General features: G+C 47.5%; 1 protein-coding gene across 1 annotated transcript in view; it reads left to right on the top strand.

Annotated features, from left to right (window-relative positions):
* The window catches only part of LOC129711793 (protein crumbs homolog 2-like), a 129,659-nt gene that overhangs the window by 64,573 nt on the left and 37,878 nt on the right, over nt 1-27,208 (top strand). The window contains exons 3-6 of the mRNA XM_055659728.1: nt 4,453-4,648; nt 15,358-15,497; nt 18,202-18,384; nt 19,180-19,293. Of these exons, the coding sequence (XP_055515703.1) occupies nt 4,453-4,648; nt 15,358-15,497; nt 18,202-18,384; nt 19,180-19,293 (633 nt within the window). The remainder of the gene's footprint in view (nt 1-4,452; nt 4,649-15,357; nt 15,498-18,201; nt 18,385-19,179; nt 19,294-27,208) is intronic.

The raw sequence follows: 27,208 nt of genomic DNA, 5'->3' as shown, positions 1-27,208 counted from the left end.
TGTGCAAAGAGAAAGAAGCAGAGTGCAGAATATAGTCTTACAGTTACAGTTACAAACTCCAAGATCTGCAATGAGGTTATTAATAGTTATTGATCTCCCCTCCATTGGAAATAAGTTCACCGTGTTTGATCTATATGGTCCTTGCTTTATTTTACACACCTCCACTTAATCTCTCTGCGGCTCAAGAACACGGCCTCAACACAGCCTGTCCTTCCTCATAACAATAACCCTCCAACATCCTCGTAGGTCCCTTTTCACCCGCTCTCACCGAGCCGACATCCTTTGCAGCACGACACACTTGGCCTTTTGCTTATCAAAATATATTTCTTCCATCCAGTCTTCTCTGTTATATTGGAAAAAATATATTATTCCGAAGCACGTTTTTTGGGGCGGCACAATGGCCGCTTCACAGCGCCAGGGACCCGGGTTCAATCCTGACCTCGGGTGCTGTCTGTGTGTGGAGTTTGCTCATTCCCCCTGTGATCGTGTGGGTTTCCTCTGGGTGCTCCGGTTTCCTCCCACATCCTAAAGACGTGCAGCTCTGTATGTTAATTGGCCCTCTGTAACTTTCCCCTAGTGTGTAGGGAGTAGATGAGAAAGTGGAATAACCTAGAACTACTGTGAACGGATGATCGATGATCAGTATGGTTTTAGTGGGCCTCGTTCCATGCTTTAGAGATGCACCGAGTCCATGCCGAGCAGCGATCATCCCGTACACTAGCACTATCCTACGCACAAGATTCAAGATTCAAGAGAGTTTATTGTCATGTGTCCCAGATAGGACAATGCAATTCTTGCTACACTAGGGACAATTTACAATTTTTACCAAAGCCAATTAACCTTGGATTGTGGGAGGAACCCGGAGCAGCCGGAAAAAATCTACGTGGTCACAGGGAGAATGTGCAAACTGCGTTATAGGCAGCACCCTCGGTTAGGATCAAACCTGGGTCTCTGGTGCTGTAAGGCAGCAACTCTACCGCTGCACCACTGCGCTGCCCGTAAATGCTGCATCTCTATAACTAAACTTTATAAAGTCCTTGATGGTGGTTTAGTGTGATTCATTATTCTGCTTCCACAGCTTCTATACTTGGTGCTGTTTTTGTTTTGAATGGTTTGAATTCCCACCCAAGTGATATGACCCAGGGCAGGCCAGCAACATAGCTTCCCGGTGAATCGCCACTGAAGATCAGCAAGCACGGCAACCTGCAACATCTCAAGTGAGAAACCTTAAGCCCACTTAAGCCTGGGGTCCCTTGCACAGCCTGGTACGGCACTGCCTCGTACAGGCCTGACGCCCTTGCTTGTGTCTGACAGATGAGGTGGGATAGCTAAAGCTGTCAGAGCTTTATCAGCGAGCGAGGTTCATGCACTCACTTCCATTAGCGTCTGAAAGAGCCCCATTTTGTGCAATCAATAACCGAACGTTAAAACAGATTCCTTAAAGTCCACAAATTCCAAAGCCGTGACACAGTTGGCTGCAGTTTAAATCAAAGTCCTGCAGGTTTGGTGATATTTGCCTCTAAATTGCAAACACCAAGATTTCTGATTAAAGAACTGCATCAAAACCGACTGCAGATCTAGTTCACTCTGTACAAGACAGTTGCCAGGGGTGTGCCCGAGCTGTCATTTTGGGCAGCGCAGAAGGTGCCTCTTGAAGTGGTGACAAAAAGCAGCGGTGTTCCGGGTGACGGGTGTCAGGGGTTATGGGGAGAAGGCAGGAAAATAGGGTTAGGAGGGAGAGATATCGAATGGCGGAGGAGACTTGATGGGTCGAATGGCCCAAATCTGCTCCTATCACTTGTAATCTTATGACCTTATGTTCCGTGTATAGATAGGTACAAAGTGCCGGTGTAACCCAGCGGGTCAGGCAGCATCTCTGGAGTTCCATGTAACTGGTGTGGGTCAGTTCAAAGGAGGCGCATTGACCAAGATTGCACTAAGGGGAGGTGAGCAGGAAGAAATAGAAAGTTCAAGGGGAGTCTCGGTGGTTCCTGGTAGGTGCCAGCAGAAGGCATCAGTCACGCCCATCCCTGGATGATGGGCTAGGCTGGGTTGGCACGGATGGGCTGAATGCCTGCCCCTGAGTCATCGGTTAATTATGATTCTACAATTTCACATATCCAGCAGTGGTCCACACTGAGACGTTGTTATTTACCTCCCCCAGCCTCTCTGCCCCCTGTCCTCTCCACCCTTATCCCTCCCACCCACCTTCTCTCCATTCTCTTCTTTCTTTATCTGACATCCTCTTGTCTCCTTTTCACCTCAAGCCTTTTGTCACTTGCTCTGCCCATTTGCCAATCCAACCCTCCCCACCGTCACCTATACCCACCTATCACTTGTCAGGCTTTGTCCTGCCCCCCTCCTCTCCCTCCTCCACACAATCAGTCTGAAGAAGCATCTCGACCTGAAACGTCGCTTGTCCATTTCCGCCGCAGATTGCTGTCTGGCCTGCTGAGTTCCTCCAGCACTTTGTATTTTGTTCACGATTCCAGCACTTGCTGTTCTCTGTGTCTCTATTGTCATTTAAATTGTGTTTAAATGCTTAGCCACCACATGCAGGTTAGGGGGCGGCACGGTGGCGCAGTGGTAGAGCTGCTGCCTTACAGCGCCAGGGACCCGGGTTCGATCCTGACTACGGATGCTGTCTGTACGGAGTTTGAACGTTCTCCCTGTGATGTTCTCCGGGTGCTCCGGTTTCATCCCACATTCTGAAGACGTGTGCGTTTGTAGGTTAATTGGCTTCTGTATCCCTGGTGTGTAGGATAGAACTAGTGTAAGGGTGGTCGCTGGTCAGCACAGACTCGGCGGGCCAAAGGGCCCATTGCCTCCCTGTATCAAAGAGGCTACACAACTCCCTCAACCAGTTGTAACTTTATGAAATGATGCTAAACATCAGAGCGTTTTAAAACTCCAAGCAGCTTTCAGGCAAGAACAGGTGTTGTTGATCAACTGGCTGCACAGTGGCACAGCAGGTAGAGTTGCTGCCTCACACAATGCAAGATATCTGGTTGATCCTGACTTTGGGTGCTGTCTGTGTGGAGTTTGCATGTTCTCCCTCTGACCATGCAGGTTTCCACCGGGTGCTCTGGCTTCCACCCGCATCCCAAAGACTTGCGGGTTTGTAGGTTAATCAGCCACTGTAAAATTGCCCCTCGCGTATAGGGATGAGAAAATGAGATAACATGGAACTAGTCTGAATGGGTGATCAGTGGGTCAGCATGGACTCAGGGAGTGAGTAGGGTCTGTTTCCATGCTGTATTAGACTTAAGAGATACAGTGTGGAAGCAGGCCCTTCGGTCCACTGAGTCTGTGCCGACCAGCGATCACTCTGTACAGTAGCACTATCCTACACACTAAGAAAAATGAACACATTTATAGAAGCCAATTAACCTACAAACCTGTACATCTTTGGAGTGTGGGAGGAAACTGGGGCACCCATCGAAAAGCCACGCCTTCACAGGGAGAACGTGCAAACTCCGTGCAGACAGCAGTCAGCATCGAACCAGAGTCTCTTGCACTGTGAGACAGCATCTTTAAAAAAAAGTAATGAACCACAATTTTCACCTAAAACAAAAGCATAATTTCATTAATATTTCTGTGTAATAATGGACATGCTATGTAGAAGCGCCCATCTGATTAGTCCATAGTAAAGCCTTTGGAAAGGAATTCACCAGCATTTACAGGCTCATTAATTTGCTCAGATTATTGCCTTTACACAAATCTCATTTTATGTTCAATTTTAAATCATTTAAAAGTCACAGACACCATCCATTCTTATTTTTTTCAAACATGGGAGGCTGGAGAGGGTGTGCAGGGATTATATTTTTAATAAAAAAATAAGATTAAAATTATTGAGTATGATTCCCAAATAGTCAATGAAGCAGATCATTACCAAGGTCAACTCTCTGGATCACGATCAGAAGCAGAACAATAAACCACTGATGTTGTGATACGGTTAGTCTTGTTGTGATTCACAAAGAAAATTCTTCTTCTTTCCCTAACTCCTCCTCATTTCCATAATTTTATTTGGATTAGTTTAGAGATACAGCGTGGAAACGGTCCCTTCTGCTCACCGAGTCCACGCCGACCATCGATCACCCGCTCACACTAGTTCTATGTTATCCCACCTTCTCATCCACTCCCTACCCAGTAGGGACAATTAACCTACAAACCTGTACGTTTTTGGAATGTGGGAGGAAACCGGAGCACCCGGAGGAAACCCACGCGGTCACAAGGAGAATGAGCAAACTCCGCACAGACGGCAGCCGAGGTCAGGATCGAACCCAGACTCTGGGGCCGTGGGGCAGCAGCCCTACCCGCTGCGCAACTGTGCCGCCCCACGTTGCCTGCTAATTGACGATTTTTTGCATTGTTTCTGTGCAGGTGACAACGTCTGACTGAAGATCCGAAAGGGAGATTTTGTTTAAAACATTTGTCTTCTGATTCCCCAAGGTCTGAACTGCGAGCTTGAGATAAATGAATGTGAGTCTAACCCTTGTCAGAATGGTGCCCCGTGCAAGGACCATGTTGCATCCTATGGCTGCGCCTGCCCTGCTGGTTACGAAGGGGTTAACTGCGAGGTAGATGTCGATGACTGTGCCAGCAACCCATGCGCCAATGGAGGGAAGTGCAAGGACCTGACCAACGGGTAAGGAACATAGTGCAACGATTCCTGCTCATCATGCGGCCATTAGTGACAGCGCCTCCTCAAAGATGGCTGGCCTCCACTGCACAGTCCTTCAAGGGTCTGTGTTTGTGTCACTGCATCATAATGCCCCTGTCCCACTTAGGAAACCTGAACGGAAACTTCTGGAGACTTTGCGCCCCACCCAAGGTTTACGTGCGGTTCCCGGAGGTTGCAGGTGGTTGCCGGAGGTTGCAGGTAGTGGAAGCAGGTAGGGAGACTGACAAAAACCTCCGGGAACCGCATGGAAACCTTGGGTGGGGCACAAAGTCTCCAGAGATTTCCGTTCAGGTTTCCTAAGTGGGACAGGGGCTTAAGGTTCAACGGTTCGATGGTCTTTTATTATCACATGTACCGAGGTACAGTGACATTTGATTTGCCATACTGTCATACAAAAAAAAGCAACAAGATACATCACTACATAAAGATTAAACGTAGACTCAAACAGCCACCACAGCGGCACTTGAGAATATCCAGGGCACACAGCATGAGGGGAGACCCACAGCCATCAGTTCAATGTCCGGGTCACACACACGCTCCTTCACCGTGATGTGCCCAGAGTTGCACCGACCGCTGTCACTCTCTCTGCAGTCCCTGTTCTAAGGTCATAAGGAATAGGAGTAGAATTAGGCCATTTGGCCCATCAAGCCTACTCTGCCATTCAATCATGGCTGATCTATCCCTCCCACCTAACCCCATTCCCCTGCCTTCTCCCCATAACCACTGACCCCTGTACTAATCAACAATCGATCTATCTCTGCCTTAAGAACTATCCACTGACTTGGCCTCCACAGCCTTCTGCGGCAAAGAATTCCACAGATTCACCACCCTCTGACTAAAGATGCATCTAGAGAGCATCCATGCTGGGGGGGGGGATAAATCTTATCGAAGGGGCAAGTGAAAGGGAATGTGATATTTCTGAGAATTGTTCATCATTTTGATTCATCCACCATCAACTATTCGTAAGTTCATAAGTTCTCGGAGCAGAATTAAGCCATTCGGCCCATCCGATCTACTACCCCCTTCAAGTAAGCATCTGGAGAAAACCCACGCGGTCACAGGGAGAAGGTGCAAACTCTGTACAGAAGCAACCGTGGTGAGGATCTGTCTGGCAGCAACTCTACCGCTGTGCCATTCTTGGATATCTCCTTGTTAGTTGGGGCATCTTGATTGGTATGGGCATGTTGGTGCAACGTGCCGGTTTCCCTGCCGTATGACTCTATGACTAACTAGGAAATTGCAAAGAGGTGTGGATCATTTAGCCCAGTCCATCACACAGACCGGACTTTGCAACATCGACTCCATCTACATGTAACACTGTCTCGGGAAAGTATCCGACATCATCAAGAACCACTCACGCCCCAGTCATTCATTTTACTCCCGTCTGCCATCGGGCTGAAGTTACAAAAAATTAAAAGTACATACCACCAGATTCAGGAAAATGTTCCTCCCCACCATTATCAAACTACCGACCAGTCCATCCATAATCTAGGGCAATGGTTCTTAACCTGGGGGTCGTGACCCTCATGGGGGTCGTTTGGGGTTTTTCCGGGGGTCATGAAGGGGTTGTCAATAACATCAATTTGTTGAGCCCATTTTTAGGAACCTAACAAAGGTACATACCACACACAGTATTTTGTACACGTATGCATGTATGTACACGTATGTACACACAGGGCCTATGAGAGGGGGGTGCAGGGGGTACATCGTCCAAAAGCCGAAAGAGGGAGGGAGGGACGGGAATTTCCTGTATGGGTCCTCCCTGTAATAGGGGTGGGGGGGGGGGGGCACCCGGACCCAGCAGAGTCAGACCACGTGCTGCCTGCATGATGGAGATTGTGGGCCTGGTGCTGAGCTGGGAACTCTGGGGAGGTGACGGCTCTGGCCCGCTGGTGGCCGGTGGAGAGGCGAGGGTCGGCGGAGTCCCTGGTGGAAGCCCGTGGGGGCCTGGAGTAGAGATACGGGCAGCAGCGTCGGTGGTCCCCGGAGAGACAGTGAAGGTTGGCAACAGTGGCTGCGGTGGCCCCGCCCGGGGAGGTGGTGAGAGTCGGCAGCCGCGGCTGTTTCAGTCGTACGGGCCTGGGTTGGGGTGTTGGGGTGTGTGAGTGAGTGAGTGAGTAAGTGGGTGAGTGAGTGGGTGTGAGTGGGTGTGAGTGTGTGTGTGAGTGGGTGTGGGTGGGTGTGTGTGAGTGGGTGTGTGTGAGTGTGTGTGTGTGTGACTGGTGGGTGTGTGTGTGTGTGTGAGTGTGTGTGAGTGTGTGTGTGTGTGTGTGTGTGTGTGTGTGTGTGTGTGTGAGTGAGTGTGTGTGTGAGTGTGTGAGTGTGTGTGTGTGAGTGTGTGTGTGTGTGTGTGTGAGTGTGTGTGGGTGTGTGGGTGAGTGTGTGTGTGTGTGTGTGTGTGTGTGTGTGTGTGTGTGTGTGTGTGTGTGTGTGGTGTGTGTGTGTGTGTGTGAGTGGGTGTGTGTGTGTGTGTGTGTGTGGGTGGGTGTGGGTGTGTGTGTGTGGGTGTGTGTGGGTGTGTGTGTGTGTGTGTGTGTGTGTGGGTGAGTGAGTGTGTGTGTGTGTGTGTGTGGTGTGTGTGTGTGTGTGTGTGTGGGTGTGAGTGTGTGTGTGTGTGGGTGTGGGTGAGTGGGTGTGTGTGTGTGTGGGTGTGTGGTGTGTGTGTGGGTGTGTGTGTGAGTGGGTGTGTGTGTGTGTGGTGTGTGTTTAGGGCCTGACCCACGAGCATGCGACTCCATGCGGCAAGCGCGACCTAAAGCCCGCAGCCACCTCGACGCCGTACGCACGTAGGTTGAGTAGTGACGTGAAGTTCGAGCGAAGTCCAACGGGCGTACGTTGTCGAGGTGGCGCGTATGGCGTCGAGGCGGCTGCGGGCCGGCAGGCTGTTGCCGCGCGAAATTTTTTAACCCGGTCAGTTTTTCGGAGCCCCGCGCGATGTCGGGACCAGCTCCGCACAATTCCATAAGGCTCCGGAGATCGAAGTGGGACCGGCCCCGCGAGGCCGTACGGCTCAAGAAACCACGTTAGGTCGCGCTTGCCGCATGCAGGCGCATACCGGTGGGACCGGCCCTTTAGGTCGCGCTTGCCGCATGGAGTCGCATGCTCATGGGACAGGCCCTTCAGTGTGTGTGAGTATGTGTGGGTGTATGTGAGTGGGTGATTGAGTGTGGGCCTGTGTGTGTGTGTGTGTTAGTGGGAGGGTGAATTTTGTAAATGCAGTTAAAACCCATTAGATCAGTTGAACGTTAACAGAATATAGACTTTATGACCTGTTTCCAAATGTTTGTGTTAGCTTAAGAATACTATTAACAATTCCAGCAACAGTAACTTCTGCAGAGAGGTCATTTAGCAAGCTCCAGCTGATTAAGAATTATTTAAGGTCTACAATGTTTCAGGAACATCCTGTGGATTTGGCAAGGCTAAGTCTTCAAAGTCAAAGTCAATTTTATTTGTCACATGCACCCGAAGGTGCAGTGAAATGAATTTGCCAGCAGCGATGCACTTAAAAAGAACACACAATACACAATAAAATTTAACACTAACATCCACCACCGCATTCTTCACTGTGGTGGAAGGCAACACGGTTCAGCCAGAACTCCTCCTTTCAAAAGCCAGGGAAAGTGCTTCTTCGTGAAGATGTGCAGCTCAAGAGTGATTTTATGGAACAAGAGCTCACCACATTTTGGCTGAAAGTGAAGGACTGTCCTGTTTTTTCGAAGAGGGCCCTGACCCTATTGGTCCAGTCCCCCTCAACTTATCGTTGTGAGGCTGGATTCTCAGCCATGGTGGTAACTCTGAAAACGAAGGTGCACAATAGGCTTGTGATCGACGCTGACATGAGGTGCTGCGTGTCGAACATTCGTCCTCGTTCTGATCCGCCTGATGGTTTCAAAGCAATTTCAGTCATCCCATTGGCTGAGTATTGGCAGAGATGTTTTAATAAATCGGGCTTTTTTTTCCAAAGTTTTTTTGGGGGTCACGGTACAGACCAAGAATGTCTGAAGGGGTCGTGGGGCCAAAAAGGTTAATAACCACTGATCAAGGATACAGTCCAGAGTTTCCAACCTACCTCTTTGCAGGCCTTGCACTTTTTCTCTGTAATTACAACGTTATAATGTATAATACTATATTCCGCCAGTTTTTCTCTTTTCACTACCCATTATACATTTGCATTACCTGTTGTGCCTTGATCGTATCATGGCATGCAAACAAAGGCATTTCACTGTACCTCACTGTATCACAGGGTGGCACAGTGGCGCAGCTCACAGGCCCAGGTTCGATCCTGAACTCGGGTGCTGTCGGTGTGGAGTTCCTCCCACATTACAAAGCCGAGCAGGTTTGTAGATTAATTGGCTTCTGCGAATTGCTCCTAACGTGTAAGATACGAAACTGGGATGACATGGAACTAATGTACTTGTGATCGCTTGTAACCATAATGCATTCTGCCAATTTACAAAATACTCCCCGAATTAAATGTTTTCCAGGAACACATCCCTATTGGAGATCTCGGAATGTCTCCAATTTGTTTTCACATTGTAACTCAAAACTAAACTAAACCTGCCCACATTTGGCCCAAATTCTTCTGAACCTTTCTTATCCATGTACCTGTCCAAATGGCCTTTAAATGTTGCTAAGAGGATTGTCACAGGATTGCTTTATGTGTCCTTCTGGCTCATCAGTTAGATATTTGGGGTGACATCTCTGTAAAATGCAATTGATAAGTCCATTCCAGGAGTGTAGATAAATGGTTTGGTTTTTAGGATTTCAGTAATCCAGGTGTGTGGTCTGCACATCTCTTGTTTAAACCTGTACATGCAATAGGATGGGTCACAAAGTCGAGAGCTGACGTCATTAAAGCACAACATTCTCACCGGCTTGCGAGGGTGAACTCTGGGAACTTGTTTGCCCCGACATGGAGTCCATGTTTCAGAACAAGAAAGATAGACACAAACTGCTGGAGTTACTCAGCGGGACAGGCAGCATCTTTGGAGAGAAGGAATGGGAGACATTTTGGGCTGAGACCATTCTTCGGACTTCTTCTACCTTCCAGAACAAGGAGTTATCCGAGTGTGAATCAGATGTGGAAGTGGTTCTTGTCTCAGTCCGTTTATGATCTTTGGGATTCTTTACTGCAGAGAGCTCTGGAGGTTGAGTGCGCTCATTGAGTGTGGAGGTCAGGCAGGAAATACTAAGGCCAAGGTCAGATCAGCTGTCATATTATTGAAAGGGGGCAGTTGAGGGCAAAGGTGGCTATGGTGGCGCCTTCTGGGAGGTGTCACACAAGAGATTGCCGAGTGGCACTGAGGCGCAGGGTGCTGGTGGTAAGATACTGCATTAAACAGAGATCAATGGACAATCTATAACAAGACTAGGAATAGAGGCCATACTCAGATTGGAGTTGGTGTTGGGCCCTGGCACTTCGAACCTGTAGCAATGATTTGGATGTGGGGATGAAGTGAACGAGGGGATTAAATGGATGTGGACATTCGAGATCTCCAATCGGGATGTGTTCCTGGAAAACATTTAATTCAGGGAGTATTTTGTAAATTGGCAGAATGCATTATGGTTATTTTTATACCTTACATTCCAAAGTGAGCGATTTGTAGATAGATATGTAAATTGAAAACCAATGTACTTCAATGAAACAATGGCACAATGGTGAAAATTCCCAAATCTTAGTTTAGTTTAGTTTAGTTTATTGTCACGTATACCGAGGTACAGTGAAAAGATCAAACCTATCTGGCTAATTTCTGTCCTCCAAGCAAGAAAATCTCGCACTTTGTTTGGCCCACCATTAAGGTGAGAGGGGAACCCGAGGAGCAACTTTTCCACAGGGTGGTGGGTGCATGGAACGACTTGCCAGTGAAAGTGGTTGAAGCAGGTAAAATAACAACATATAAAGGCACAAAAGGCTGGAGTAACTCAGTGGGTCAGGCAGCATCTCTGGAGAAAACGGATGGGTGATGTTTCGGGTTGAGACCCTTCTTCAGACATTACGTTTCAGGTCGACACCATCCGTCAGACTCGAAACGTGTCTCGACCTGAAACGTCTGTTATTTCTTGCTTTCAGAGATGCTGCATGACCCGCTGAGTCACTCCAGCATTTTGTGTCTAACTTTGATGTAAGCCAGGATCTGCGTTTCCGTGCTAAACATATAAAAGACATATGGGCAGATACTTGGATGGGAAAGGTTGAGAGGGATTTGCGGCAAACTCAGGTAAATGGGTCTAGCTTAAGTGGAGCATCTGGCCAGCATGGATGAATTGGGCCGAAGGGTCTGTTTTCCTGCCCTATCACTTTATGATTCGTGGCCACTTTCTCTGTTCTGGGGCAGTGAGGGGCGGACATTGAATAATGATATTGCGAGAGATATCTGCATGTCATTTGGCACAGCTTTGGAACTAAAGAAAGAAAACTGAATTTCAAGCGGGCAAGACTCAGTAAAAGGCAAAGCAAAACATTTTACCTTTTCAGATGCCATTCACATGTCTGCCCCTAGGTGGCGGCACAGTGTGTAAATTACCAGGTTTGGGAGCTCAAAGGGAATGTATTTCCTCGGCTATCGAAGAATCACCGCAGGGTTACAGGACAGGAGGAGGCCATTTGGCCCATCGTGTCTGTGATGGCCCTCCCAGTGCAGCTCTCTCATTGCAGAAACAAGGAACTGCAGATGCTGGTTGATGCACAAAAGGACACAAAGTGCTGGATTAACTCAGCGAGTCAGGCAACATCTCTGGAGAAAAAGAACAGGTGACCTTTCAGGGGTGGGACCCTTCTTTTGACTGAAAGTGGGGAGGGGGTGGAGGCGAAGAGCTGGAGGTGAGAAGACCAAGACCAATATAGGCCGGCCACAAATGACCTCGGTGCCTGGTAATCCCATTCTTGGCTAGGGAAGGTGCCATCTCAAGACGGACACCATGTGGCGAACTGTGGAACTGGTAAAATGACTGGGGTGGAGGGAAGGGGGAGGTGGAGGGGAGGAGAATGTCAGTAGAGGTTACTTAAAACTAGAAAATTCAATGTCCAAATCGCTTGGTTATAAGCTACCCAAGTAACGCAGTTACTCGTGTTTAAGAAGGAACTGCAGATGCTGGAAAATCTAAGGTAGACAAAAGTGCTGGAGAAACTCAGCGGGTGCAGCAGCATCTATGGAGTGAAGGAAATAGGCAACGTTTCGGGCCAAAACCCTTCCTCAGACTGAGTTCTTCAGACGCAGTTACTCAGCAGACAGCATCTCTGGAGAAGGTGGATGGGTGACGTTTCATTGCACTCTCTCATGTTCTACCATACAGCACTTTCTTTGGAGCGTTGCAGATATTTCCTCATTTTGTATTCATCCAATTCCCTCTACAAGATCACAATAAAACGTGCACCCGTCACATCTCCAGGGCTGTTTGCTCTAGTTTCAATCACACACACACACACACACAAGATATAGGAGCAGTATTAGGCCATTCAGCCAATTCAGTCTACTCCAATGTTCAATCATGGCTGATCTATTTGTCCCTCTCAACCTCAACCTCCAGCCTTCTCCCCATAACCTTTGACGCTCTTCCTAATCAAAAACCTATCAATCTCTGTCTTAGAAACACAAATGACTTGGCCTCCGCAGCAATCTGTGGCAATGAATTTCATAGATTCACCATCCAATGCCTAAAGAACTTCCTTCTCCATTTTGAAAGTACATCTATTATTCTGCGGCTGCAGCCTCTGTTTCTAGACTCCCCCATTACTGCAAACATCCTTTCCATATCCACTCTATATCACTCACCCACACCCAGATCCCTTTGCTCCACTTTTAGTATAATTTACAGGTAGTTGAACAGGTGAATCCATAACACATATTTGATATAACCCACGTGATGAATTAGGGAACACTATTTGTATTACATGCGCTGAATTGGTTATAATACAATTTCGATTTGGGAAATAGAGAACTAGTTAAAACTTACTTTGGATGTTGACAAGCAGAAAAAAAGCTGTCTTGGAAGAAGAACAGTCTGGGGAAAATACCTGTTTCCATGTAACCTCCTCGCAGTAATTGGATATCATTGTCTCTTCAGAACACAGTCTGTCAGTTTCACTGCAGGTGGCCTTTGATATCGACCAGCAATCACTTCTATTGATACCTGTGCAATGATACTCTATTAAACAATGTTACACGCAACCTTGAGTATTTTTAGATAGCAGTAACAAAAATAAACATGACTTTTAAAAATTATTATTTTTGAAAATCCTGTATGAAACAAAAATGATATTGTGAGCCTGCAGCCTGTCACCTCTTTGCACCCATTGACACAGATGTTTTACAACATGATTTGTTATAACGTGAGGTTTCTTAGGAACACAATTATCGTGTTGACATCAGAACCTATATTTAAGTTGTCTTTGGTAGACAAAAATGCTGGGGGAACTCAGCAGGTGAGGCAGCATAACTAGATGCTTTCGATTTTCCAGCATCTGCAGTTCCTTCTTAAAAACGTTGTTGTCTTTTGTCATTCTTCATAATGAAATGCATCAGCTCACCGTTCTCCCCATTAAACATCATCTGCCATCCCTCTGCCCTTTATCAAGGCTGAGTCGCATCCCAGTCGCTCCCTCTTCTCCCCTTTCCCATCAGGCAAGAGGTACAGGTGTGAAAATACAACTGCCAGATTCAGAGACAGTTTCTTCCCGGCTGTCATCAGGCAACTGAACCATCCTATCACCAACTAGAGAGCGGTCCTGAGATACTATCTACCCCATTGGAGGCCCTCGGACTATCTATAATCAGGCTTTATCTTACACTAAACGTTATTCCCTTTATCCTGTATCCATACACTGTGGACGGTTCGATTGTAATCATGTATATTCTTTCCGTTGACTGGAGAGCACGCAACAAAAAGCTATTCACTGACTCTGACGTTCATATCTTGTTACAATCTAGTAAGTAAGTAAGTAAATTGTATTTAGCACGTTTAAATCAACTTGCGTTGAAACCAAAGTGCTTTATAAAATAAATAATTAGGTTTCCATACATCCATAGAAAAAAGAAAAATGACACAACACAATTAATCACTATTCTCTTCGCAGTTCACAAAGTGATAGATTTTGGGCCATCTACAAATTTAACAATTGTGACTCAGTCTTGGTAATTAATATCCATCAAAAATCAAATTGACCTCAGAACAATTGTGAATTAATAAAGTGCATCAAAAGTTATGTTTCAGACACATCAAAGTATGTTTCAGATACTGTTTACCTTAACTGTGCTAAAATTTCTTCGTACACCTAAGTTCTGATGAATATGCATGATGAAGAAAGATTATCATATTACAATATTGCAAAGAATACTTTCACCGTCTACAGAAGGCAGTAATTAATGAGGCAAAGCTAGAGATCAGGTTTCATTCTGCAGTCAAGCACAGTAAGACATCAGTATTTCAATGGGCCAAATGACCTGGCTGTGTCATAGAGTCATACAGCATGGAAACACCGACCATCGATCACCCGCTCACACTTTCTCATCCACTCCCTACACACGAGGGACAACTTACAGCTGCCAATTAACCTACACACCCACACGTCTTTGGGATGTGGGAGAAAAGCGGAGCACCCGGAGGAAACCCACACAGTCGAAGGAGGTCGTGCAAACTCCACACAGACAGCACCTGAGGTCAGGATCGAACCTGGGTCTCGGGTGCTGTAAGGCAGCAGCTCCACCAGATGCACCACTCAGCCGCCCAGCTATAGGGGTCGAGGCAGGGTGGTTCAAGAACCTGATAGTTGATGGGAAGAAGTTGGCGTTGAATGGTTCAAGGGAACGGTTCTGAGGCTCATCAGGAAGGCGGGTTTAATCCTGACCTCGGGTGCTGTCTGTGCGGTGTTTGCATGTTCTCCCTGCGGCGCTGGCCCAGGTTCTCCGGTTTACTCCCACTTCGAAAGTCCTGCAATAACCAATAGGCTAACTTGCCAGTGTATAATTCCCCGAGGGTAGTGGAATCTGGGTAGTTGATGTGAATGTGAGGGGAATAAAAACGTCTGGGTAGCATTTGTGATGCTGGGGCACAACCTCAGAGTAAAAGGACCTGCCTTTAAAATGATGATGAGGAGAAATGTATTTACTGGGTGGGATCCTGTCACAGATAGTTGTGGAGACCAAATATTTTTAAAGCGGAGATTGATAAGTTCTTGATTCGTAAGGATGGCGAAGGATACAGAGAGACAGCAGGAGAATGGTTTTGAGAGAAAAGATAGATCAGCCATGAATGAATGGTGGAGCAAGCTCCATGGGCTGAATGACCTAATTCCGCTCCTAGATGAGCTGCCAGAGGAAGTTGTAGAGGTGGGTACAATAACATTTGAAAGACATTTGGACAGGTACATGGATAGGATAGAGGGATACAGGTCAAACGCGGGCAAATGGGACTGGCTCAGGTCAGCATGAACGAGTTGGGCCGAATGGCCTGTTCCATGCTATATGACTCTATGAGCTCCTGTGGACTGTGGTCTGTTTCTGTTGCAACACTGGAGCTGCAACCTCCTCTAGATGTTGCGTTTCCCTCGGGTAGGTTGGGGCGAGGAGCTTGTTCTCGTGTTGTTCCCGTGTATCCCGTGGGGCTTGTTCCCGTGGCCTGGGCCTGTGCCTGTGCGACTCTGCGGCTGACTCACCCTCTGCATTTTCTGTCGCCAGGTACACATGTGACTGCGAGGACACGGGATATCTAGGCACCAACTGCGAGGTTGACATCCTGGAGTGTGCTTCTGACCCCTGCCTCAACAACGCCACCTGCCAGGAAGGGGTGAAGTCCTACGCCTGCCTGTGCTGGCCAGGTGAGTGGAGCCCAGAGCAACTCAGAAATTTCAAGGCTGCCCAACTATCTGCACCCATTTTTCACACCAAAGGTGGTGGTTGTGTGGAACAAGCTGACAGAGGACGTAGTTGAGGCTGGGACTATCCCAACATTTAAGAAACAGTTAGACAGGTACATGAATAGGACAGGTTTGGAAGGATATGGATCTAGCGCAGGAAGGTAGGACTAGTATAGCGGGGGCATGTTGGGCAAGCTGTGCCGAAGGGCCTGTTTCCACACTGTATCACTCCATGACTCTACAGCCTTCTTCAGTCACCTACAATGGGCTACCACGACTGGGTTTTTTTAGAGGCAAACTCATTTTTCAGATAAGTACCGCACGAACATTTCATGAAGGTTTGATTAGTACGGGTGTCAGCGGTTAGGGGGAGAAGGCAGGAGAATGGGGTTAAGAGGGTAAGATAGATCAGCCATGATCGGATGGCGGAGTGGACCTGATGGGCCGAATGGCCTAATTCTGCTCCTATCTCTTACAAACTTAGGAACAAAGTGCCGGAGTAACCCAGCAGGTCAGGCAGTATCTCTTGTGAAAAAGGATGGGTGACGTTTTGGGTCGGGGCTGAAAGTAGGGGTGTAGGGGGAAGGCGAAGAGCTGGACACGATTAAATGGACAATTCAGGGCCGACCACAAATCACCTCAGAGTATGATCTCAAGAGGGAACAATGTCGGGAACTGTCAGGGTGTTTGTTTGCTTTGATTTACATTTAGTTTAGAGATACCGCACAGAAACTGGTCCTTCAGCCCATCAATCCCACGATGGCCACCACTCACCCATTCACAACAGTTATATGTTATCCCACTTTCTCATCCACCCACTAGGGGCAATTTTCAGAGACCAATTAACCTATAAACCCGCACGTTTGTGGGAGGAAACCGGAGCACTCGGAGGAATCCCACGCAGTCGCAGGAAGAACATGCGAACTCCACAAGGGCAGCGGCTGAGGTCTGGATCAATCCCGGACCTCTGGCGCTGTGAGGCAGCATCTCTACCAGCTGCACCACTGTACCGCCCACCTTTCAGCAAAATATTTAGTCTTTAAGAAGATTTCAGTGAGGAGATGCTAAAGACACACAGGCTGGTAAATGACTACTTGGCATTACCCTTGAGCAGCACAGTGGCATAGCTGACCTAGGCTAGGCTAGAGGCGGCACGGTGGCGCATCGGTAGAGTTGCTGCCTTACAGCACTTGCAGCGCCGGAGACCCGGGTTCGATCCAAACTACGGGTGCCGTCGGTACGGAGTTTTACGTTCTCCCCGTGACCGCGTGGGTTTTCTCCGGGATCTTCGGTTTCCTCCCACGCTCCAAAGGCGTCCAGGTATGTAGGTTAATTGGCTTGGCAAATGTAAAAATTGTCCTTAGTGTGTGTTGGATAGAGTTAATATGCACGGGCCGCTGGTCGGCACAGACCCAGTGGGTCGAAGGGCCTGTTTCCGCGGTGTATCTCTAAACTAAACTAGAGAATTGCAGAACCTAGAGAGGTGAATGGGATTGTGATGCAGAATAGCTGAGGTTCCTTGGAAAGCCATGGAAAAACTGAAGGAATGTGATGGGCAACTCCAGTGATTTCCCCGCTCCCTGTGATGTGATGCAGAGCAGAGCGCTCCATCTGTAGCAGTTATTCCCCCACATATCCCATTATCCCACCTCGCTTTCCCCAGCATCCACTTCCACCCATGGCCCTCCCTCCGGCTAGACATTTCACTCCTCTTCTCCATATCTGGCACCCTTTTGTCTCATTTACACCTATGGACTTTGCCAGTTACTCCACCCATTGCTAATCAAACCCCTCTCACATCCACTGATCACTTGCCAGCCTTTGTCCCACCCTACCCCTTTTCCAGTTTTCTACCGTCTATGATAACCAGTCTGAGGAAGGGTCCCGACCCAAAGCGTTGTCTGTCCATTCCCTCCACAGATGCCGCCTGGCCCGTTGATGTGTTTTGCTCCATCTATAAGCTTGGCTTCATCTCGAACTTCCAACTTGTGATCTCCGATTACACTCAGTATTGGCCTCTAACTTGACCCTCTTTACTTTAGTTCTGAGCTACGATCGATAATCCAAAGATATACACAAAGTGCTGGAGTAGCTGAACGGGTCAGATAGCATCTCTGGAGAAAATGGATCGGTGACATTTCGGATTGGGACCCTCCTTCAGACTGATTGTAGGGGAGAGGAACTGGTGGCAAGAAAAAGCCAGGGCAATTCAGGGTCGACATCAGGCAGGATGATTCCCCGATGGGCCGATGGTGTGATCGCCAGAGGGGTACATCGTTGCGAACTGTAGAACTGGTCACCCATTCCTGCTCTCCAGAGATGCTGCCTGTCCCGCTGTGTTACTCCTGCTTCCAGTGTCTATCTATAGAACTGGTTAACTGACTTTCAACAGAGGAAGGAGGGGAGAAAGTGGGGAATGTCGGTATAAGTTACGTAAAATTATAGAATTCAACGAAACACTGCTGGGTTGTATGCAACCCACGCAAAATATGTAGTAACTTAGTGTGAGATATATTATTAATACCGTTAGTCAATGTATTGATACCACATGCATAGGAAGCACTGGAATTGGCAGTGATAATTGATGAATCATTGAAATTAATGGCGTATATGAATAATTACAAGCATCCAGTGCCTGCAATTTGTATCCACTTTGTATCCACAGGTTACACCGGCCTTCACTGTGAAATCGATATCAATGAATGCACAGCGGAACCTTGTATGAATAATGGCACGTGTTTGGAACGCTCCGGGCAAGATTATTATGGCACTCTCCCGCTTTTCACCCCCGCTTTCAGTTACGCCAGCGCGTCCGGCTACGTTTGCCTCTGTGGGCAAGGGTTCACAGGTCAGTGAAAGACCCCATCGCTGAAAGCTCAGGAACTCCGCTACGGCGAAGAGTTTGGGGTGCCCATGTTGGAAATGCTCGCAAGTCTGAAGAATAACTTGTTTCATCCCCCTCACCCCCTCACCCCCCCCCACCCCCTCACCCCCTCACCCCCTCACCCCCCACCCCCTCCCCCCCCCCCCTCACCCCTCACCCCCTCACCCCCTCACCCCCCCCCACCCCCATGCTCAGTACAACAGGAGAATCCAAATATCAGAATCCAAGTCCACAATCCAAGTTGGCTTTGATTGGAAGTTACCAAAAAGGTTTGATATTATACAGGTTGAAAGGGTATCATCTGGCATAACAAGGGTTAAATTTCTTACTTTCACCTCCTTTGTGTCTGAAAGCACAAGGAACTGCAAATGCTGGAATCTTGACAAAACACAAAGTGCTGGAGGAACTCAGCGGGTCAGGCAGCATCTGTGGAGGGAATGGACAGATGATGTTTCGTGTTGGGACCCTTCTTCGGACTGATTGTAGTAGGGAGAGCTCCATTTTCCAGCTTTCTCCCGCTGACCACAATCGGCCTGAAGAAGGATCCCATCCTGAAACGTCGCCTACCTCCTCCCTCCACAAATGCCACCAGACCCGCCGAGTTCCTCCAGCACTTTGTGTTTTATGACATGGTTCGACTAACCCTCTGAGACTATTAATGGTATAACAAGGCTTGGTCACTCCAATGACAGTTCGGCTGTTGCATTGCGAGGATAATTGCACGCAACTGAATTTTGAATCATTCCATTTGTTTACAAGGAGAAAACTGTACGATAAACATTAACGAATGTGCATCCGGCCCTTGTGAGAATGATGGCACTTGTGAAGACCAAACCAACGGATTCTACTGCCTATGTGCACCTGGATTCACAGGTAAATCACTCCAAGTCTTTCCAGTTATTTGCATTGTATTATGAAGAGATCCACTGCTTGTTCACGTTGCTCTCTGCTTCCTTGCGGCCTCTGCTCTCTGCCTCAGCTTCCATTCTTTAGGCAGCGTTCCACAGCAGTAGAAGACCTTCGCCAACCATACATCCCATCTGTGCCCAGCTATTCAGTCAACGTCAAGCTGTTTTATTCCTCGTGTCTCCGTTTGTGGTCGACCCGTTGATTGCTGAACACTGTGCCATCAGTTTAGTTTCTTTTCAAGTACACCACGGTCCAGTGAAAAGCTTTTGTTGTGGGTTAACCAGTCAGCAGAAAGACTATACATGACTACAATGGAGCCGTCCACAGTGTACAGATACATGATAAAGGGGATAACGTTTAGTTCAAGATAAAGTTCTGTAAAGTTCGAGTAAAGATAGTCTCCACTGAGGTAGGTAGTAGCTCAGGATTGCTTTATAGTTGTTAAGATAGTTCAGTTGCCTGATAACAGCTGGGAAGAAACTGTCCCTGAATCTGGAGGTGTGCGTTTTCACACTTCTGTGTCTCTTGCCTGATGGGAAATGGGAAATGGGAGAAGAGGGAGTGTCCGGGGTGAGACTGGTTCTTGTTTATGCTGCTGGCCTTGCCAAGGCGGCATGATGTAAATGGTGACAGTGAAAGGGGAGGTTGGTTCGTGTGATGGTCTGGGCTGCATCGACAATTCTCTGTCATTTCTTGCGTTCTTGGGTGAAGCTGTTCCCAAACCGTGCTGTGGTGCATCTCGATAAAATGCTTTCTACGGCGCATCTGTAGACGTTGGTGGGAGTTGTTGGGGCGTGCCAAATTTCCTAAGCTTTCTAAGGAAGTAGAATAGAATAGAATAGAATAGAATAGTTTCTTTATTGTCATTGTAACATGAACCATGTACAATGAAATTTAAAAATGTCAGCCAGTCAGTGCACCATTCAAACATTTCTAAAAGCTAACGATACATACAAGATAAAATATTAAAAGATAAACAACTAAAATAAATATCACGAAAATATCACACATAAACACCCAACCCTCCATCCTTCTGTCGATTTCACAGTGTACCACAGTCCCTTAGTATGTCTCGCCCCTGCGTTCCTTGGCGGCTACATTTAGTGCTTTTATAGCAGTGGGGTAAAAACTGTTTTTTAGTCTGTTCGTCCTTGTCCTTGTAGATCTGTACCGTCTGCCTGACGGGAACAGTTCAAACAGGGAGTGGCCGGGGTGGGAAATGTCCTTTATGATATTCTGGGATTTTTTGGTGCAGCGGGAACTGTGTAAGTCCTCCAAGGTAAGGAGAGGGCAGCCGACAATCCTCTGGGCGTTGTCAATGGCCCTCCGGAGCGCTTTCCTCTGAGCAGCTGTGCAGCTGGTGTACCACACGCATACACAGTATGTTAGTATGCTCTCAATGGAGCACCGATAAAAGGACAGCAGCAGTCTCTGAGTGATGTTATTCTTCCTGAGCACCCTCAGGAAGTGCAGTCTCTGCTGGACCTTTTTCAGCAGCGCAGTGGTGTTCACGCTCCACGTCAGGTCCTCTTCAATATGGATTCCCAGGAAGCGGAAATCCGCCACCCTCTCCACACAGTCCCCTCTGATAGTCAATGGTACCATGTCCGTTTTATTCTTCCTAAAGCCTATTATTAATTCCTTTGTCTTTAAGGTGTTGAGGAGCAGGTTATTTTCTTCACGCCACACTGTCAGCTGCTCCGCCTCATCCCGGTAGGCGTACTCGTCCCCCCCGGAGATGAGTCCCACCACCGTAGTGTCATCCGCAAATTTGACAATGGTGTTGCTGTGGTGGGCGGGGGAGTAGAGACGTTGATGTGCTTTCTTGACCATTGCTTTGATATGGGTTGTCCAGGACAAGTTGCTAAAGGGCCTGCCTCACTTTCCCGAGTTATTCGCGAATTCTCCCGAGTTTTCAAACTCGCAGAATGTTCGTAGCGAGTACTCGGGGCATCAGGCAAGTCGGGACCTTTTTTCAACATGATGAAAAATGTCCACGAGTAAAAAAAATAGCCTCGAGTACCTTCGAGCCGCTGCGATATATCCACGGACTCCTACCGCCTCCTACGGATTTGTTACGAACATTCTGTGAGTTTGAAAACTCGGGAGAATTCGTGAATAACTCAGGAAAGTGGGACAGGGTGCTTAATGCCATTCACCAATTACTTTGTTGTATGAATTATCCAGTAATGAACAGATATCCATGTGACCTAACCAGCAGGCTGCCTCTTGCATGGAAAGTCTTCTTCTCCTTTCGTGTCCATCTTCCATGTTTCAAATGATGACATCGCTGTCATCGTCCGTCCTGAAAAGGCCGCAAGATTCCGGAGACAATCAGTGGGAGCCGTCACTTGTTGCAGTAGATGATGGTGGTGGCAGAATTAGGTTGGGATACTTCCAGTGTCCAGCCCCGTGATGTGGACGCTTCTGCATGGAAGGTGCCACGATGGGATGTCACAAGCAAACAAATGACCTAAACCTCACACTGACGGAACCCAAAGTCAGCATTGACCTGGGTCACTGGTGCTGTGGGACAGTAGCTCGACCAGCTGCACCGCCGTGCCTCTCTTCCTGTATTGATTTCTTAAACAATGCAATTAAACCATTATCACTGCTGCCTCAAGGTGATTGAAGGGAACTACAAAAGATAGAGAAAGGAGCAGTCATCAAGTTTTCAGCTTTACTGATATGACAGGATGCCCTGTCTATGTTAGTCCCACCTGCCCAGGTTTGGCCCGTATAAAATGCTGGAGTAACTCAGCGGGACAGAGGAACTCCCTCCAAACTTTTCCTATCCATGTACCCGTTTGAATATCTTACAAATGTTAGAAGCATAGAAACATAGAAAATAGGTGTAGGAGTAGGCCATTCAGCCCTAAGAGCAAAATCTTAAGGGGTTGGACAGGCTAGATGCAGGAAGATTGTTCCCGATGTTGGGGAAGTCCAGAACCAGGGGTCACAGTTTAAGGATAAGGGGGAAATCTTTTAGGACCGAGATGAGGAAAACTTTTTTCACACAGAGTGGTGAATCTCTGGAATTCTCTGCCGCAGAAGGTAGTTGAGGCCAGTTCATTGGCTATATTTAAGAGGGAGTTAGATGTGGCCCTTGTGGCTAAGGGGATCAGGGGGTATGGAGAGAAGGCAGGTACGGGATACTGAGTTGGATGATCAGCCACGATCATATTGAATGGCGGTGCAGGCTCGAAGGGCCGAATGGCCTACTCCTGCACCTATTTTCTATGTTTCTATGTTTCTAACTCTCTCTTGAAAACATCCAGTGAATTGGCCTACATTGACTTCTGTGCCAGAGAATTCCACAGATTCACAACTCTCTGGATGAAAAAGTATTTCCTCATCTCAGTCCTAAATGGCCTACCCCTTATACTTAAACTGTGACCCATGGCCCTGGACTACCCCAACATCAGGAACATTTTCCCCTGCATCTAGCCTGTCCAATCCCTTAATAATTTTATATGTTTCTATAAGATCCCCTCTCATCCTAAATTCCAGTGACTATAAGCCCAGTCGACCCATTTTTTCATTACACAGTATCCTCCATAATGTTTGGGACAAAGACCCATGATTTATTTATTTGCCTCTGTATTCCACAATCTGAGATCTGTAAAAGAAAAAATCTCATGTGGTCAATCTTGGCAGATTTGATCAAAGGCCATTTTTATACATTTTAGTTTCACCATGTGGAAATTACAGCTGTGTTTATACATAGTTCTCCCCCCCATTTCAGGGCACCATAATGTTTGGGACACATGACTTCACAGGTGTTTGTAATTGCTCAGGTGTGTTTAAATGCCTCCTTAATGCAGGTATAAGAGAGCTCTCAGCACCGAGTCTTTCCTCCAGTCTTTCCATCACCTTTGGAAACTTTTATTGCTGTTTATCAACATGAGGACCAAAGTTGTGCCAATGAAATTCAAAGAAGCCATTATGAGACTGCGAAACAAGAATAAAACTGTTAGAGACATCAGCCAAACCTTAGGCTAAACAAAATCAACTGTTTGGAACATCATTAAGAAGAAAGAGGGCACTGGTGAGCTTACTAATCGCAAAGGGACTGGCAGGCCAAGGAAGACCTCCACAGCTGATGACAGAAGAATTCTCTCTATAATAGAGTCAACTCCCCAAACACCTGTCTGACAGATCAGAAACACTCTTCAGGCGTTAGGTGTGAATTTGTCAATGACCACTGTCCGCAGAGACTTCATAAACAGAAATAGAGGCTACACTGCAAGATGCAAACCACTGGTTAGCCGCAAAAATAGGATGGCCAGGTTACAGTTTGCCAAGAAGTACTTAATAGAGCAACCACAGTTCTGGAAAAAGGCCTTGTGGACAGATGAGTTGCTCTAGTACCTGCCGAAACAACCTCCTCTGGCAGCTCGTCCCATACACCCACCGCCCTGTGAGTGGAAAAAGCTGCCCCTCAGGTTCCTATTCAATCTTTCCCCTCTCAGCCCGAGTTCAGAGTGTAAACGTATTCCTGAGAGAGAGGCAAAAATAGTGGCCGACAAATGTAGCAAGCAGCCCACTTCATGCCGAGATAATCATCGCACACTGTTACAGCTTGGGGGGGTTACTGCATACCAAGCATCTCCTTCACATAGTCTTACATTATTAAACAATTGAATACATATTGTGAATTTTTTAGCACCGGAATATATGCCCTGAAATGAAATTGGATAAATATGTACTACTGTGTGGAAAAGATGACTGTTCATTTAAAGTCTGCTACCAGAGGCATCAAATCGCAGTCAAGATAATCACCGCGCAAACTTGCACCTTCTCCAAACGCCACTGTGTGAGTGCTCCAGTAACTGACACATGTGATGTGACCTTGACAGGACGCAGGAGAACGGTTGACTAATTGATCAATCGATCGACCGATTCAAAGATCCAGCATTGGAGACAGGCCCTTCAGCCCATCCAGTCCATGCCGACCATCCATCACCATTCACTCTAGCTCGACGCCATCCCACTTTCACATCCACTCCCTACACACTAGATTGACAGCAAGAAAGTATATAACACTGACATTTATTCCAAGTTTGAATCCCAAGTTTTGATCATTAGCATTTGTAATAGAAGAGTTCCCAAAGAGGTTATAATTTATCAAATCAGAAAATACCTGATTTGCTCAACATGTCACTCAGCATCCGTGGAGAGAGAAAGAGAGTTAATATTTTATTACCAACCTGTTTGGATGCAAACAGATTATCTAAAATTATTGAACTGAACGATGTCCATAACAGGACTCGACAGGAAATACAACGCTGTTGCTTGAAATTACATTGGGTTCTGATGTAAAAGTATAAGATTTCGACAAAATCCTCATGATGCAAGTTCCAACTACAATGGGATCCCACAAGCAGGGGTACATTTTCTCCACAACCACCCCCCCCCCCCCCCCCCCCCCCCCCCCTGTCCCCCCGCACTTTCTGCAGTGGCCACTCTCTGTGTCTACCTGATTCACTTATCCCTCCCCACCCACCTCTCCCCGTTCCTTTGGCACTTTCCCTTGGTGCTAACCTTATCCCTTCCCCACCTCCCTTGCCACCACTCTGGGACTTCAACCCTCCACTTCCAGATGAGGCGGATCTTCACGATCCCTCCTCCACCCTGGTCGACTGCAATAGACGCTAACGACAGGACCTCTTCCACAATGGCGACACTAAGCGCAGATGAGGTGACCGTTCTGTGGAGTATCTGCGATCTGTTCACAATGGTCTCCTTGAGCCATTTACTTGCCTTTTCATCTCCCATCCCCCATCTGCTTATCTTTGGCCTCCTCCAATGCAAGAGACAATTGGAAGAACACTACCACATATTCCACTTGGGTAGACTCCAATGAACATCGAACTCCTATTTCTGATAACCCAACCCCTCTGCCATCCTTTCCCATTCCTACGACCCAACCCATGGTCTCAACCCCCCCCGGCAGAGAGTTCCTGCACCCATCACCCTCTGTGTACCTTTGCACCTCTCACCTCAACCTACGCCCTCTCATATTTGATTTCTTCATCCTGGGGCAAAGATTCTGATGGTCTACCCTATCTATGCCTCTCAAAATTTCATATACTTGACATGCTGTTAAGGGTAAATAGTACAAGCTGCCAGAGGAAGCAGTTGAGGCAGCTACAATAACTAATTTAAACATCATTTGTACAGTTAATTGGATAGGAAAGGGGGCGTGTGATGATGTGTCCTCTTTAAGGGCCACGCCTCTCCCTGCCACGGGCAAACGAGCCGCCGCCAAGTCCAATTAAGGGACATTGGACTAATTAACCCGATCCTACTAACCTGGCTCTTGGAAACCCTGGAGCCCAAGGGGGAAGGAGGAGAGGAAGCTGTGGGGATGGTTGTAGACACTCCAGTTGTCTCTGGAAATAAAGCCCATTGGGTGAATTCATTGCACTGTGTGTGTGCGCGCCAGTATATTTATTACTGACTGATACTGCAAGGGGTATAGCAAAATGTGGCGAATGGTAGTAGCTTAGATGGGGCATCTTGGTCAGCATGGATGAGTTGGGTTGAAGGCCTATTTCTGTGCTGTATCACTAGTTTCTTCCTCTTCTTTTATCGTGTCCACCTTCCATGTTCCAAATGTTGACATCGCTGTCATCGTCCGTCCTGAAAAGGACGCAAGCTTCCGGCGACAATCAGTGGGAGCCGTCATTTGTTGCAATAGATGATGGTGGTGGCAGAATTAGCTCAGGGTACTTCCAGTTTCCAGCCCCGCGGCGTGGATGCATCTGCAATTCTGTTCCTTAGACATGAGATTATCGAATCGAACACTCCCACCCCGCCAAAGATAGGCAGGAGTAACTCAGCGGGACTGGTAACGTCTCTGGAGAGAAGGAATGGGTGACGTTTCAGGTCGAGACCCTTCTTCAGACTGGGGGTCTCGACCCGAAACATCACCCAGTCTGAAGAAGGGTCTCGACCCGAAACATCATCCATTCCTTCTTTCCTGAGATGCCTCCTGACCCTCTGAGTTATTCCGTCATTTTGTGTCTATCTTTGGTTTAAACCAGCATGTGCCGTTCCTTCATGCGTTTACTCCCTTCCCGCCACTAGGTCAACGTGGTTACCCATCGAACAGCCATTCACACTCATCCCACACTAATCCTAATTTATTCTTCCCACATTGTATAGATAGGGTAGACAGTCAGAATCTTTTGTTTTCCCCAGGTTGGAAATGTCAAAGACAAGCGGGCATACCTTTAAGGCGAGAAGATTAAAGGAGATGTGCGGGGCAAGACTTTTACTCAAAGGGTGGTGAATGCTTGGGACTCGCTGCCAGGGGTGTTGGTGGTGGCAGATACGAAAGTGGCATTTAAGAGGAATGGAGGGATGTGGATCACAGGCGGCAGAGGAGATTAGTTTGTCTTAGCATCATGTTCGGCACAGACATTGTGGGCCGAAGGGCCTGTTCCTGTGCTGCACTGATCTATGTGATCATTTCTGATATCCCATCAACTCTCCCCAGATGCGTAGAATGTGTGTCCGAAAGCCGCCAAAATTCGGGAGACACCCATGTTGTGTTCATTGTTTTGGTTAACGGTTTGCAAATTGGCAAAAATAATCTGGTGTGACAGCTGAAAAAACCTTCCTTGCGCATCTCCCGTTTCCCAAGTTAGACCCCTGGTGTTCTTCTGCGTGTGTGTTAAGAAGAAAGAGAGTCTGATACCGCTCTATAAATACGGGTTCTCAGGTTGAATTGTGTGTAAAAGGAAGTCCAGGACAAGTGTTCACAACTTAAGGATAAGGGGGAAATCCTTTAAAACCGAGATGAGGAGAACTTTTTTCACACAGAGAGTGGTGAATCTCTGGAACTCTCTGCCACAGAGGGTAGTTGAGGCCA

This window comes from Leucoraja erinacea, chromosome 31, assembly GCF_028641065.1.
Source record: "Leucoraja erinacea ecotype New England chromosome 31, Leri_hhj_1, whole genome shotgun sequence".
Taxonomy (NCBI): domain Eukaryota; kingdom Metazoa; phylum Chordata; class Chondrichthyes; order Rajiformes; family Rajidae; genus Leucoraja; species Leucoraja erinaceus.
The sequence above is the reverse complement of the archived record's forward strand: the minus strand, read 5'-3'. Positions and strand labels throughout refer to the sequence as shown.